Here is a 15,636-nt window from a genome sequence, read left to right on the forward strand (position 1 = left end):
CAGACTATCGTCTCACTATCATTATCAAGCCATCACCACCCTTACCTAACTAATGGCTGCCATTTCTTATTGCATGGCTAGTTCCTCTGACCACTCTTTCCTGACTACGATCCTCCAACTATCTTCGACAAACTATGATCCTCCGACCACCATTGCCCAACTACAATCCTTCGACCTTTGTTCCCTAGCTACGATCCTCTAATCTCAGTCATTTGACTGCAATCCTTCAAACACAGATGCTTGAATACGGTCTATGACTTCCATCATGATACTATAATCCTTTAATCTTTATTACTAAACCTCAATCCTTCAACCTCCATCGCTTGACACGATCCACCAACCACCATTAACTGATTACACTACACCAAACACTATTATCATATTATGATACCCTTACCACCAACGCCCGATTATGATCCTACGATTACCTTCACTCAACTTGGTACACCCTCTCCCAATTACAGTTCTATGTCATCCATTGCCTGATCAAGGATTTCCAATTTTTGTCCATTATTGTTCGACTATGTCTCTCCAACTACCACCGGCCAATTACTCTCCTCCTACCTTCATCATCTGATTTTAGTCCTCTAACATCAGTAACCTGATTGCAATCCCCCAACTAGAGTCACTAGACTTTGATTCCCTTACATCGACCAACTATGATCCTTTGACCTACATCACCCAAAGATATTATCTCGACCAGCATCACCTTTCTACGCTCCTCAAACCATCATCGTTCAACTACAACCCTATGTCATACAATCTTTTGACTACTATTATTTGGCTACACTAACACCTGTTGACTTTAGCACATACCATTGCTAATGATGCCAACACACACAATTTTTTTTATAAGATTCATGTAGGCCATCAACTCCAACTCTAACTTCCAATGCCAACATGGGGATTTAGGTCTTCTTGGTCTCAGCTCTCCTCTCCTCAAAAAGGTATAATTAAACAAACAAGCAAATGATCTCTTAAAAAAAAACTCTCATGACATAAGCACTTCCAACTCAACAAGATAACATGTTATATATTATATTGAATCAATGCTTTCCCCAATAGAATGGTATCATTTGTCACTGATGATAAATACTAGTTGAGTCATTTTTACTATGCTGAACACTATGATTCTTCCGTTTTTTAAAATTTTTCTCGTAAAAATTCTGATGTCTCTTATAATTCTTGCATTCTTTTAAAATCCACCGTGAATGTTGTATCTTCATACATATATATACTTTTCTAACTTCAAATAATAATACATCACTCAATCCACCAACACTTAGAAGTCACTAAAAAACATGCATGCCAATAATCGCGTGGGCTAGAGTTGTGTGTTCAAGACTTGAAACACACTTTACAATAAAAAAATATACCCATGTTACTTAGATTAGCCATCAATTAATTAACTTCGCCTCCTACATTTTCCTCCACATCACATCACTCAATACCAACAAGGGACTCTTGTAATGAAATAAATCACATCATACCAATATAAAAAGGATTTTTTTATTAAAATATCTGATATTTAAAAAAAAAATTAATAGAATGTTGTAAGAATAGAATTTAATTATAAGATAGAGTTATTTATATTTAATATATTTATACAAAATTAAACACTAATTTAAAAGAAAATTAATGAGCTTACTTTGATTAAACAGATATTTAACTTATTTACACTCATATTTCCTCCAAATATATGACATACAGCATCAACCTCCATCTATTAGCATCTAATAAACATATACCACTCTCCATCAACCTCAAAAAAATTTGATTGAAAAAAACAAAGCCGCATATTAACATTATCCACATCAAATATGAAACATCCATTTTTTTTATTAACAAAAAAAATATTTACCACTCTACATCAACCTCAACCTCAACTTCTTTCTACTCCAAAGATCCAAAAATATTTGGATGGTGAGGATAGACTAAGTAAATAAATATCATTTATACATTTGAGATCATCCAAAGGATAAATTATTCTGTGCGTTGTTCGAAGGCCAACTAAAATATTCTGTATCACTTTTTTGCTCGGTACCAGTACAGGATACCGCTGTGTACCGGATGACTGGACGCATTCTAATTCACCTCCAAACCGTTCGGTGTTCACACAGAATAATTTCTCCATCCAAAGCTACCACATATATTTACTCATTTAAATGTTGGGTTTTGACGAATCTTAGTAAAGATAACATCCCCATTCAGAACTGAACCTACAAATTTCTCAACTTCCTCCATAGTCAGCTCGCCAGTATAAGCTGCAAATTTTCCTTTCCTAGGCTTATAAGAGAGGATAAACGTATCAAAGGACTTGAATCCAGATCGATCAAAAGAACTCAATATTTGTGCTTGCTTCTTGGCATCCAGAAGCGAATAAGAAATTGAATCACCATGACCCAAGCCTTGGCTCTGTTTCCTCACTAGTGTCTTCCGAGACAACTGAATCAAGTAAAAGAAACAAGTTAAAAACTCTCAAAAGTATATGCCTGGTTTTACAGGAAGTGACTTACAACAAAATTCTCAAGTATTTTGTATTTATACATCTAACATGAATATGTATAGATAAATAAGATAAGAATGATAATGATATGTATGTAAATCTCCCTTTAAAAATTACAATTGAGAAATTTGTTAAGGCTTCATTTGGGGCGGCTTTCTTACTGCTTCTTAAAGCAGCTTTTTAATATAAAAATTAAAATGTTTGTACTAGAAAGCTGTTTTAAAAAGCAGAAAGCTATCCCAAACGAAACCTAAGGTTTGTTTGGGCGGCTTTTTTACTGGTTCTTAAAGCAGCTTTTTAGTACAATTTTTTTTTTTTTTTGTACTAAAAAATTGTTTTAAGAAGCAGTAAGAAAGCCATCCCAAACAAAGTCTAAGTTTGATACTCACAGCTGACAGAATATTATCCAGCTTCTCCCTTGCTTTTTGTGACCGGAAGACGCCAATAAAACAAACAGGGGTAGCATCCCCACATAAAGTGTTCATGTTTGAAGGTGTGAGAAGAGGAATGCTCTTCTCTTGAGATTCAGTTTTCTTGGAATGGCTTGAAGCTGCCTTATTTTTCCTTTCAAAACTTTCCAGTAGAGATTTTAGCTCATTGATGCCAGACTGCAAATCTTTTACGGCAATCCCAGGCCCAGCTTTCAAAACATAGGTATCACCATTGCTCAGCCTTCCGACCAAGGCTGGAAGTTCTTTAACCTCATACTTCTTCAAAAAAGGGTGCGAGACATCATGAACCTACAATGACAATTAAATAAAAGTTGTAAAATGAATGAAGTGGCTAGCACTCTTCAGAGGGCAACGGCAAGAATTTGAAGTTGAAAATTTTTAAAAGAGTTTACAATCATCATTAAGAATCAATTTGGGGCAGTCGCAGCCTTGCAGATCTATAAAAAAATAGTTGTAGAACTAACTTGTGAAAAAATATAAAATTTGAAATGTGCTGTGCTAGGGTGTTTTAGGAGAAATTATTCTGTGCGGAAGCCGAACCCCATCCGGATATCTAAGCCCACGGCTCAGTATCGCTGACATGGCTCATTTTGGTTGGTATCCAAATATAGAGCTGCGTTCGACATCCACACAGAATAATCTCTCGTGTTCTAGAGAATTTTTTTTTCTTTTAAAATGTGAATCTTCTTAGTTAAAACGCTGCTTCTCACCATAATTTTCTTTTAGTAGTAAAAGAGCTATAGTCAAACAAAATTATATCAACTTTCTAAAAAATAAACTCTAAAAGAGCTGCCACAATCACACCCTAAGGCTTTGTTTGGGACGGCTTTTTTGTTGCTTCTTAAAGCAACTTTATAGTACAAAAATTTTAATTTTTATACTAAAAAAATTGTTTTAAGAAGCAACAAAAAAGTCGTCCCAAACGAAGCCTAAGTTGCAACATGTGAAAATAATGGTGTAAAGTCTTACCTCAGCATCATAGAAGGCAAAACGCTTACGATACAACCCACTAATAACACGCCACATGATAGGCGTATCTTTCTTCGTAGACAGCAGTAGCACCTGTGGAAGGTTCTCATTGATACTTGGAAACTCAAAACGGCTAAGATCTACCCTTTCTGAAATTCTTGGCAGGTGATCCTGGCAGAAACTTTTCAAACTTCTGGGATCAAACTCTCCATTATACTCTAACAATGAATCCCTGCCGTTGCTTCCATCTCTATAAATGAAAAGCCGATCCAATTTGGAAGATGGAACGCCAAGATCCCTACAAAGAGCCTGCTCAGTTTGGCAGTTTATCTTACCAGCCTGCGAAAGAGAGGATTAGTTTTCTTCTCATGAAGTCAGGCATGATAAAAATGTTCATAAATGCTAATATGCATATCTTCAAAATACCTTTACTGCTCCATGTAAAGAATTAGCAACTTCGGAAATTACTGATTCAATGGCATTATGTCCCTTTGAGGAAGAGGAGTAGAATAGTAATAGCCAAGTCATGCCTTGATCTCTAATTTTCTTATTGAAGGACGGCAAATCGATGTCTTCTATGTTTACAGGAGGAAATTCAGAGTTTGGCCCGGTACCTGAGCTACTAAAACCACCTTGATGATTCCCGTTATACTTTCCACTCGATCGAAAAAAGTTAGAAAAAATGTCGCCCATGTCAAAGCCGAACGGACTGCCACTAGTGCTGGAATCACCGCCGAAAGAGAAGGAGAATGATCTTGTATTACCCTGGCCACTCGTTGTTTGCCATCCACCAGGTCCGGAGGTGAAGTGCTCACCACCAGGACCACCACTAGAGAAGTACGTGTATCCTTCACGATTTCCAAAATTTCCCTCATTAAATCCTGTATTACCTTGTGCATCGCCATACAGATCATAGTTCTTCCTCTTATCCTCATCTGAGAGAATTTCATATGCTGGAACAATGAAGAAAACCAAATTAAGTAATACTAACTTTTAACAATGATCATTCATTGATATCACTAGGCATCCATTGCACAATAAGATAATATTTCAACCAAATTTATTTAATATCTTAAATAAGTAAATTAACAACAATATCCATTCATACAATAACAATCCGACCTTTAGACATGAAGGGCAAGAATGTAATGTGCAAGGGAAAGAGTGTCCTTGTTTGTGCTAAAGAGCGTTCAAGCTTTTACTAAAGAATAGCAATTTCACAAGACTCCTGACACTATTATTGGGTCTGGGTAGGGTTGTACTAAAGGGACTTAGCAATTTCACAAGGCTCCTAATATTATAAAGTCTGGGTAGGTATTGCTATAAATCTTATTTTGGTTCATCAAAAAGGACTTACTTTGATTCAATCACATGACCCAAATTGTTGATGCTCTACTGATGTAGGATTAAATGCTTAAAATAAATGTAAAAGAGTTTGCAATATTCTTTGATAAGAGCAAGTAAGATAATAAATATTAGCAAATTAAAACGATCAAATAAAACATAAGAGCGGTCACTTCCGTTTAGGCTAAATTACATGCCAAGCATTTGGAGAATCAAAACAATTTAGAAATTCAAGAACATGCAAAGTAAATAGCGTTCAACAAAATCCCTAATCTAACAATCAGATTAGAAACATAGAAAGTATACTCAATCCTACTTTTACTAAGCTTTGGCAACGGCGAAATAAAATCCTACGTTTACTAGGCTTTGGCAATGGCGAAACTCGACTCCTTGGGATTCGTCATCACCTACAAGATTAGGGGATTAGAAAGGTAATTGAAAAGGGGGAAAAGTTCACCTTAGTCAAAGTCCGGAAACAAGTAGTCGATATGTTGAAGAAGTTTGTCGTAGGAGAGGTCGTATTCTGTGTCCGGGTCAACCATCCATGCGAAAAGTCGCGATTTTGACTTCAAGAAGGGTTGTATGACAAGGAGATATTCTCCAATGGTGCTATAGTGGAAATAGTCCAGCGGAAACTGCTGGGCAGCAGTTTGATCTTTCCAAACAGCAGTTATTAGGCTTACGATTACTGGAGACGTGAGAGCAAGGGTTGGAATTCCTTGACGGCAGTCTTAGAAAATAGCAGACTCCATGTGGGAGGAGTTTGGGAAGGGTTTAGTGTAGGAAAACCAATGTAAAGGTGTTGGGAAAATTCGGCCAGTAGGGGAATATGGGAAAGAATTTTGCTTTTCAAAATTAAAGGCTGAATTTTGGTAAGAATTAAGAGGTGATTGCATATGTAGGAATTTCAGCCAGGTTAAGGGATGGGTTTTAAATTCTTTCCAAGTGAGAGTAGAGGATTAGGAAATAAATCATGAGGATTTATTAAAGGGGAGGGTCCGGCGGTTTAAAGATGAGGGAGGAGATTGGGGAGACATTCAATGCTTACTTAAATTAAGAAATTAAATTTGGAAGGAAAGATTTCATCCAATTTAATTTATAATTTAAATAGGCTACGAATTAGGAAGTTACCAAAAATAGGATTCTAATTTAGGTAACTATTTTAAATTCAAATAGATTTGAATTTACTCATGAATAGATTTACCTAAAATATAAAAGACTATTTTAGGAAAGGTTTAATGGCGAGTTGGTGATGGAGGGAAATACCCAAAAGGGAGGGAAAACTTGAAAACTTTCCTGAAATAGATTTTATAATTTAAGAAAGAATTTGAATTTCAAAATTTCCCAAATTTTGAATTCAAAGACCAACTAAATTATGACAATCCAAAATTAGGAAGTATCCAAAGTAGGCAATGGGGATGGGAGAGGATTAAGCCGGCGGGTTGAATGGGGTGGGTGAGAGGTCGACGGCAAGGCAATGGGTGTTGGTGGTGTCTCGGTGGGTTGAAGAAAACAACGAGGAAGAAATATAATCTTGAAGGGGAAGTAGGGAATGGAGTTAGAAAAAATTAAAGATAGAAACCACGAACCCGGCCTTCTCCAAGGTTGGTGGGTGATGCGCCAATCTCCCTCTCCTAGGGATCTCTCCAAAGTTCTCTCCAAGAACTCGCAAACGCTCTCAAACACAAGTGTAGAAAAATTTCATGATAATCATTCATTACTTTTCAAAGAGAACATAGGGCTATAAATAGTCAAGTACAAGGACTCAAGAAAATAAAAAGACAACAATGCCTTTAGGGCTTACATACGACCTCCCTTTAAGTAAGGGGTAAAGACGAAAAAACAATTACAACATAACAATAAAAGATATATAACAAAATAAAACAAATACATGAAATAACTAAAAAGTCATCGACGCGATCGTGGCCGTAGATCGACGACCACACCTTTGATTCATGCTCTGATGTCCTCATCATCTACTTCATATTAATGCATTGAACCATCGGCTAAGCAAATCACATTCTCTCAACAGCAAGAAGGCATACTACATTAAACCCTGAAGATATGAATATTGCAACTTCTGAGATATCCTTCTTTGCACATCCAATGGCCCTCCAAAAACAATCTAGGGAACTGACCTACCATCCCACCTACGTATTCATTCACCAAGAGCAATTGAAGTTTACTTTGAGACTGTGTCATGTTACAGTTTGACAAAACACATAAAAAATGAGGAGGATCCTTAAAATCAACCACATTTTTTCAAGGCCTTTCCTCAACTAGAATGAACGTAGGATAATTCATAAAGTAGACCCAAATATTTATGATATGGCTAATGACAATGATGATACTATGCAGAGAACATGCATCCTTTACAAAGGAAAAGAGATTTCACCAAGAGTATATCAAGTCTTAATGACGATTTAGTAAAAAAAAAAAAAAAACAAACAAACAAACGAAAGCTTCTAGTAATTCATTGGTAATATGTTAGGAAATACTTGAAGATCTCAAAAAAATCCTGACAATAGAGACAAAACAACGAGAAACTTCACAAAAACTGATGGAAAACACAACAAAAACAGTAGTTTTATTGCAAGGGAAGAGCTAAAGGAACAAGGAAAGCAAGATACAATTGATCCTCTATTCAAGAGGAGGATCTATCTCTCCCAAATCTCTAGACGCCTCTAGAGCTAAATTAACCACTTATTAATAGTCGGAGAGCTATTTTAAATCTTTTTTCACTAACAAAAAACATATTTCTTAAAAGCCTAAAGGTTGAAGCAAATAATTGTGTAAAACTGACACAAATGTTATTTGGTGTGCCCAATAAATAAGAATGTTAACTGACTCCACCAAAATGACCAAAGAAATATTTTCATCGTTCATTGAGCAAGATGTATGCAAGAGAGTTCACTTTGGTAATTTTACAAGTAGTCTATATCAACAAAATATCCACAAAAAGTATATGAATAAAGCCACATGACAAAGGATGAGGGTTTTAAAACATCTGAACTGCCAAACAAATGCATGGCATCTGGTAGATTGATGAAAAAAATGGTGTTCTTTATAACAGAGAATGTGGCACTTAATCATTGTAATGGGTAAAATGGGTCCACTATGAAAACATTATTAGTATAAAGAATAAATCCCCTACCATCTCTCTTCAACTATGATTCAACATTAATGACTTGAACTAATTGTTAACACATTGTATCACAAAAGTTTTATAAGAATCCAAAAGTGAAGAGTATAGCCCACCTTAAGGTGGACCATACCATCACAAGGAACTAAAACCTATGGTCCAAAGAGTTTGATAGACTTTTCTTTTTTTCTATTTTTTTTTAATATACAAATCTCATTAAGAAATATTTCAATCCTAGGAATCAGCAGAAGGAATCATCAGAAATATTTCACTCCTAGGAAGACCGAAATTCTAAATTGAACAGTCTGTTTATCAGCTTAGACAACAAAATCAAACTTTTTTCAGAAAAGAATCAGGGAATAAATTGTTATTTTAACTCACAAAAATATAATGGAGTTTATTAAATAATCAACCCTTCAGAAACTTGCTATTCTCCATTACCTTTTAAAAATGGTTTCAAGCATAGAAGAAATGATCCGAAAAAGCAAGTTTCATGGCAACTTCTGTTTTAGCTTGGCTTCTACTGTGCAGTGATATATGTGATTTAAGAAAGTACAGGATATTCCGAGGGGGCAACAGCCAAAAAGATTCACCAATGTCACATCATACAAGTAACAGTTTACCTATAAAAAATATTTATAGTACTCTACAAAGAACATATAAGTAAATTACCATTGTTTATCTCAGCAAACTTCTCCTGTGCACCTTTGTTCTTGTTTTTGTCAGGATGATATTTTAGAGAAAGCCTACAACAAACATAAAAAGGGGAGGGTTGAGTTGTTTGCACTGCTCAATTCTACTAAGTATAATAGATCATGCTTGCTTATATAGTTATTTCATACTTGTGAAAAGCTTTCTGAATGTCACGTTGAGTAGCACTCTTCTCAACCCCAAGAACCTGCAAAAAAAAAAAGAACCCTAATAAGTGTCAAAGAGTAATAACCAAGAGTCTGGGCAAAAGGAGTGAAAATTTTTCAGAATGACGGTTTAGGAATACACATAAGAAATAATAAACCATCATGAAAGTAGGCATGAAAAGGAAAAAAATCTCAAGTAGAAACGAGAATTTCCAAATTTTTATTGACCAAATAGTCGCCTCTTCTTAAGTTTACACATACATAAAATTTTCAAATTTTAAATTGTAAGTATGGATTCATAAGGGAGAAGGAAGTGCATTACCTTTACAAGTTCGAGTGGAACTCATAATACAACTTCAATGTTAGAAACATGCTCATTCAAGTAAACATATGTATGTAACGAATAAGAAACATGATCATTCAAGAAAACATATGTAACGAATCAGAAAATCACCCCTTCTTCATAGTAGGATAGCATGCAATCAAATTACACATAAAATGGATTCGTCTGGTGTTTCTTTCAAATTCATTAACACATTCAAAAATTTTTTCAAGTTTTTGGTGTGGATATCCACATCTTTCAACATTTCAAAAATCAATTATGCATTCATGCATAAAATTTCCTCAATCAAATCCTTTTAAGAGAGGAATGGATTCCCAAATGTATCAATGCATGTCGAATATTCATCATCATCATCACCGGCCTCATCCCAAGTATTTGGGTCTAGCTTTATGAATTTTCATGTTCCATTCATTCTTGTTTGAGTTCTACAATAGATGATAAATCTATAAATAAGTACTTTTACAGAGCTTGTAATCATTTTACTTAGGTCAACCATTTTTCTCCTTGGAGAAACTCTATCAACCTATTTTATTAGTACATCTTCCTAATCACCATTATGCATGCCTAAAACACCTTTATTGTTCCATCTACAAAATAATCAACAATTGGTCAAACACTTGATTGGCTCTCCAGTAAAACTCTTTCTAGCTCTATCCTTTCTAGTTTTACCACACATCTATTTTCACAGTAATTTTTACTATACTGAATCTGCTAAACGACAAATTCATTATTTCCCAACACTACAACAACTATCATAAACAATCTAATCATAGTTTTATCAGATTTAAATTCAAATTTCCACCATATTTATTGCATACTAATATGAATTTTCAACATTTTAACCACCTAATTTCAAGTTTTCAACATATGAATTATGCACTTATCAATGTCCACATGCATTAGAATGACAAAGGCAGACTTAGCACCACATGATGACAGAACCAAGTTCAAAACTTCAAATGATTTTTAAAGAGAATGGACTAAGTGACCCATGTAAAGGCTCCCATCATTAATTAAAAAATAATATCAAGACTAGCCCAAAATACCACTACATACATAAACATCTTGTTATACTACCCTGAGCTAGCTAAACAACAAATCTTTATTGCCCAACACTAAAACCAACAGTAGAAACAATCTAATAGTAGTTTTAAAATATATACCTTTAAATTTTCAGGGTATTGTTTTATTGCACACAATTCATATAACACGTCTACATTTTAACCACTTGATTCCTACAGTAAGACCTATGAACTTATCAATGTCCCCATGCATGAGGATGACAAAGACACATTTAGCACCACATCATGATAGAAGTACGAAACTTCATATTACTATCAAAGAGAATGAACCTTATATAAAAGCTTGCATCACCAATTATGCAATTATCCTTAAATTTGACCAAAACACCACTACCCGTAATAACGAACTTGCAAAAGGGATCTGTTTATCATAAAGAGATTCGTTGTTCCTGACCCCACATAAACATCTGCTTCTACAACCATGAATTTGCTGAAAAACAAATTATTTATTTCCCAACACTAAAACCAATATCACAAACAAGCTATTGTAAATTTGTACAATTTATCTTTAAATTTTGAATTTTAATGTTCTATAGTATACTACTCATGCAACACTTCTACATTTTCACCATCTAATTTCACCAGTATGAATTATGTCGACATCAATTTCCCCATGCATTAGAATGAAAAAGACAGATTTAGCAACACATCATGACAATTATAACTTCAAAACTTCAAATGACTTTCCAAGAAAAAAAAAAAAAGTAATCCGAAGTTCCAAAGGCCATCATCCATCATAAAGTTATCCTGAAACTGGCCCAAAACACCACTGCAGATATCCACATCTGTTTAAAGTGACCTCGGGTAAAAAAGAAATCAAAAGCAATAGATGAAAATACGATATATGTTTTACAACTCACTTCTAGCTCCACTCCGCACAAGCAAAACTTTTTTTTTTTCAAACTTCACAGAAAAAGCGCCGACTAAGGAGGGCTTATCCGCTAAAAGTTAATTTCAGGAATTGCTAAAAAAAAGATGAACAACCAGGTCTTCAACTATCGTACGAATTTAAACACAAAAAAAAAGCACTTCCATCTCAATGAAACCTAGAATAAACATGTTGGTCTATCACTACACAACCAAAATAAAATAAAAAGCCCTCCAATTCCAGAGTTCAAAAATTGCCACTTTCAGCACTAAAATCATCAATACCACACCAGTTCATAGCCCACGCAAGCATCAAGAACAGAAAGCATTACCATTTAACGTAAACCAAGGTAGGAAACAGACGACCAAACAATCAGTACCTTGTAGGGATCTAGGGTTTTCGCTCCTCTAGACAAGAAGAAGAAGAACGGTAGAGCAAGAAGAACAAACAACAAAACAGGGCGAATCATCATTGCCAATTGACGCCTGAGATCGTACTCACAGTTTCTCCGAATTCTTCTGCCGCAAATATTAGAATGATCTAAAATCCAAATCTCCGTCGCGAAGGAAGGAGAGCTATTTAAGGGATCGAGACTCGCCGGGGACCGTTCGGAAATATTGAGATGCTTCGCGAAAAAGAACACGTGGCGCCTCCATGTAATTCCAGCAATGTAGACCAATGAGAATTTAGTAAGTTTTCCCAAAAAAAAAAAAAAAAAACTAATATGATGATGTTATCATGTTACTGATTTAGTTGAAGAAATGCTAATGGGCTTAAAGTATGTATAAGCCCATTTAATTGTATTCTTCCCTTCAAAAAATTAAATGGGCTAGCAAAAACAAATAAGCGATAGTTTGATGGAAAATATTTTAATAATATAAAGTAAAACTAAAGTAATATATTTTGATTTTAGAGTTATATAAAGTTAAGATTTTAGTTTGAAGATTAAATTATTTTTTGTTTTGTGTTAAACATTAATCAATATTCGTGCTTCCATTTTTTTTTGTTAGGACGAATATTGAGTTCCTTTTAAGAGTGACTATATATATACAATGTTTAGAAAACTAGAAGGAGAGCACTATTTTGGAGCTATAAAACGGCCCTTTTACGCTGTCAAAACAAACTCAAAGAGGTGTTATGAGTATTTTATTGGTTAGAGGAAGATATTTCCTTTTAGGTGCTCGCAAATGATCCAAATAAGATTTCATAAGAATTTGTGAAGGCCTCAAACAATTAGGTGCCTACATATTCATTATTTTGTGCGGTCGTCGGATGGTACGAAGCGAATCAGGATGCGTCATGTCTCCCGGTACACAACTAAAAAATGACGTGACGTACCTTGATTTGCCTATGGACGGCGTCCAATGACCACACAGAATAATTTCACTAAAGACATCTTCACTATTAGGTTAATATAAGGGACTTGTAAGCATACATGAACTAGACACATAGGATGAATGTTGCTAGGCCAAAAGTTTAGAAATAGCAAACCAAATAACTTAAAATACTCACACAAATGTTTCATTGAATACTAAATTTTTTTTAATAATAATTTTTCTAATAGAAATCATCCTTCATATCATATAAATTATTGAATATACACATATATAAGATTATTAGTCAAAAGCTTTTACACAATAAATTGAATAATTTTACAAATACTCAAAATAATTTAACATAATAAAGGCTTAAAATGTATCACCATTTTATCACTCTGTTGTCTTTAACCATTATCAAATTGACCTAATTCCATATATTTTATTTATATATTTAATATTTTTTTTATAAAAATATCTATAATATTCTATTCAAATAAATAAATAAATAAATCTACAAAACATAATTAATACAAAATAAAAACATAATGCTGTCAGTTTTCTTTAAATATATATCATTTCAGCATTATTTATGCTAATAAATTAAGAAAATGGTCAACTTGAAAATTCTTTTTATATTTTTATACATAAATATATTTATTTATTTACATAATAATATAAATAAACAATTAAAAGAATGATATATTCAACAATTTCTCCTAATAAATAATTAATTTTTGAAAATTTCATAGTTTGGTTATAGTGGGTCAGTAGAGCTAATATTTTTTATTTTTATTTGATTTATTTTTATTTTTATTTAATAAAATTCAATGGTTTATATTGGACTGAACTTGCCACCTAAGTATGGTGATGCATTTACTATTCAAAAATTAAGAAATTTTTTATTTAAATAGTAATAAATATTTAATAAAATACCAACAAACTCTGAAGGGATCTTTCTATAAAAAATAAATAAATAATATTTATGAAACACCTCCTCACTTTGGCAAAATTGCTTTTTTTTAATGTCTGAATGATCGTACATCATATGATCCAAGAGAATTAGGCCAGATTAATGATCCAACATAAAATTATTTAAAAGATATTCGAACCTGTCTCGAACATGTGTTTCAATCATATTCGAGCAGCATTCAAACATATGATGCGCAGACACGGACACGGCAACACGGATACGACACGCACGGACACATCAGTTATTAAAAATATAGGACACGGACACGGTTTGGACAAGGTATTATAGTTTTTATACTTAAAAAATAGTGTATAAAAATTAAATAAGTATAATTTTAAAAATAATTTGAAAATAATAAGTCATTTAACTATAATTTGTGCTTAAAATGATTACTATTAGGATGCTGAGAGTCAGATGTCGATGCTGTTTATCAGTCACCAAGAGAGGAGATGAAAATACTTTCGCTGCCAAAAAGAAATTAAAATGAGAATATTTGATGATTGGGTATTAGGAAATAAGAATTTTAGTTTAAATCCCGCAAAATACAAGAAATTATATTTAAAAAAATTCATAAAATATTTAAGATACGCGTGTCCAATTTGTATTTAGTATTTTTTAATCGGACACGTTTTCGGCGTGTCCGACACATGTCGGAGGAGTGTCGGGCGAGTGTCGTGTCGGATATGGTGTCTGACACTGCACGCCTCTTTGAGGAGAAGTGTTGGTGCATCATAGATTCGAACATATTGTGGAGACCAATTATTTTCTACTGGTGAACATATTGAGCAATATCAACATTCTTATGATGAGGAGAGTGCAATAAAAGAATCTTGACATGTTGGTTCTAAATTTATTAGAGAAATGAACATATTATTGACGATTCTAAGAACAATTTCTCTTGAATATCTCCAAGTTTTTATATAAAAAATTACATAGATTTGTAAGAACCAATTTTCGTTCGAACATAGAAAAAGGTTTAATTCTGTATGAGTTGTGACCACATCATGCATTTCTTCAACTTAGGGTTATTTGAAGTAGTTTAGTGTCAATTATTGATGAAAGATTTATTTATGTGAAAAATGACTCTAAAGCTTATTTTGAGAGAATATATTTATATACATTATATATAGAATTTTGTTATATTTTGGAGTTACAAGAAATTTTTTATACAACATCATTCAAAGAAAAATTATATCATTTTTTGTTTAGTTTCATTTAGAAATAAAAAAAAGTTTATTTCAATATTCATAAATTAATAGCACTAATTATGTTGTTGATAATCTATACAAATGAAATGCTTTACATATTAATAAAGACTTATATGTAAGTAATTTTGGTATAAAGTAAACATTAATAAATGTGAATTACTCCATAGAATGGCACAAACTTATGACATATTTTTTTTTTAAAATTAAAAGTAGTCTGATAGATGAAACTTTTTATTTGCTTAATCTTTAATTGTTGCATATCGGAACAATTGTGGTCGTTGAGAGATGAAGAACTTATGGTCTTAGTTTTGAACGAAGATCAAACATATGAATAAATAAAAGAAAGAGGGGTGCAAGAGATATAAGAGACACAAAGATTTTTATTTGAAAATCCTAAGAAGGGAAAAATCACAGGTCCTTGCCTGTCTAAAATGATTCAACTAGTGTTTGTTATTGGTTACAAATGATGTTCTTCCTCAGGAGAAGGTGTTGGCTCAATATAGCAAATATACATCGTATGAAGTACATTATATGTTTGGAGTTGGAAAAATCCAATGACATAAGAGTTGTCCTCAA

General features: G+C 33.4%; 1 protein-coding gene across 1 annotated transcript; it reads right to left on the reverse strand.

Moving 5' to 3' along the window:
• Positions 1-2,113: 2,113 nt before the first annotated feature.
• LOC110096117 (dnaJ protein ERDJ3A) lies at positions 2,114-12,128 on the reverse strand. The gene is made up of 7 exons (XM_020821889.2): positions 11,943-12,128; positions 9,256-9,311; positions 9,086-9,159; positions 4,354-4,880; positions 3,928-4,266; positions 2,896-3,246; positions 2,114-2,445 (listed from the first exon to the last, which is right to left on the reverse strand). The coding sequence occupies exons 1-7, from the start codon at positions 12,033-12,035 to the stop codon at positions 2,158-2,160; spliced, it is 1,728 nt and encodes a 575-aa protein (XP_020677548.1). The 5' UTR covers positions 12,036-12,128; the 3' UTR covers positions 2,114-2,157.
• Between the last annotated feature and the right edge of the window lie 3,508 nt (positions 12,129-15,636).

This window comes from Dendrobium catenatum, unplaced genomic scaffold (assembly GCF_001605985.2).
Source record: "Dendrobium catenatum unplaced genomic scaffold, ASM160598v2 fragScaff_scaffold_456, whole genome shotgun sequence".
Taxonomy (NCBI): Eukaryota; Viridiplantae; Streptophyta; class Magnoliopsida; order Asparagales; family Orchidaceae; genus Dendrobium; species Dendrobium catenatum.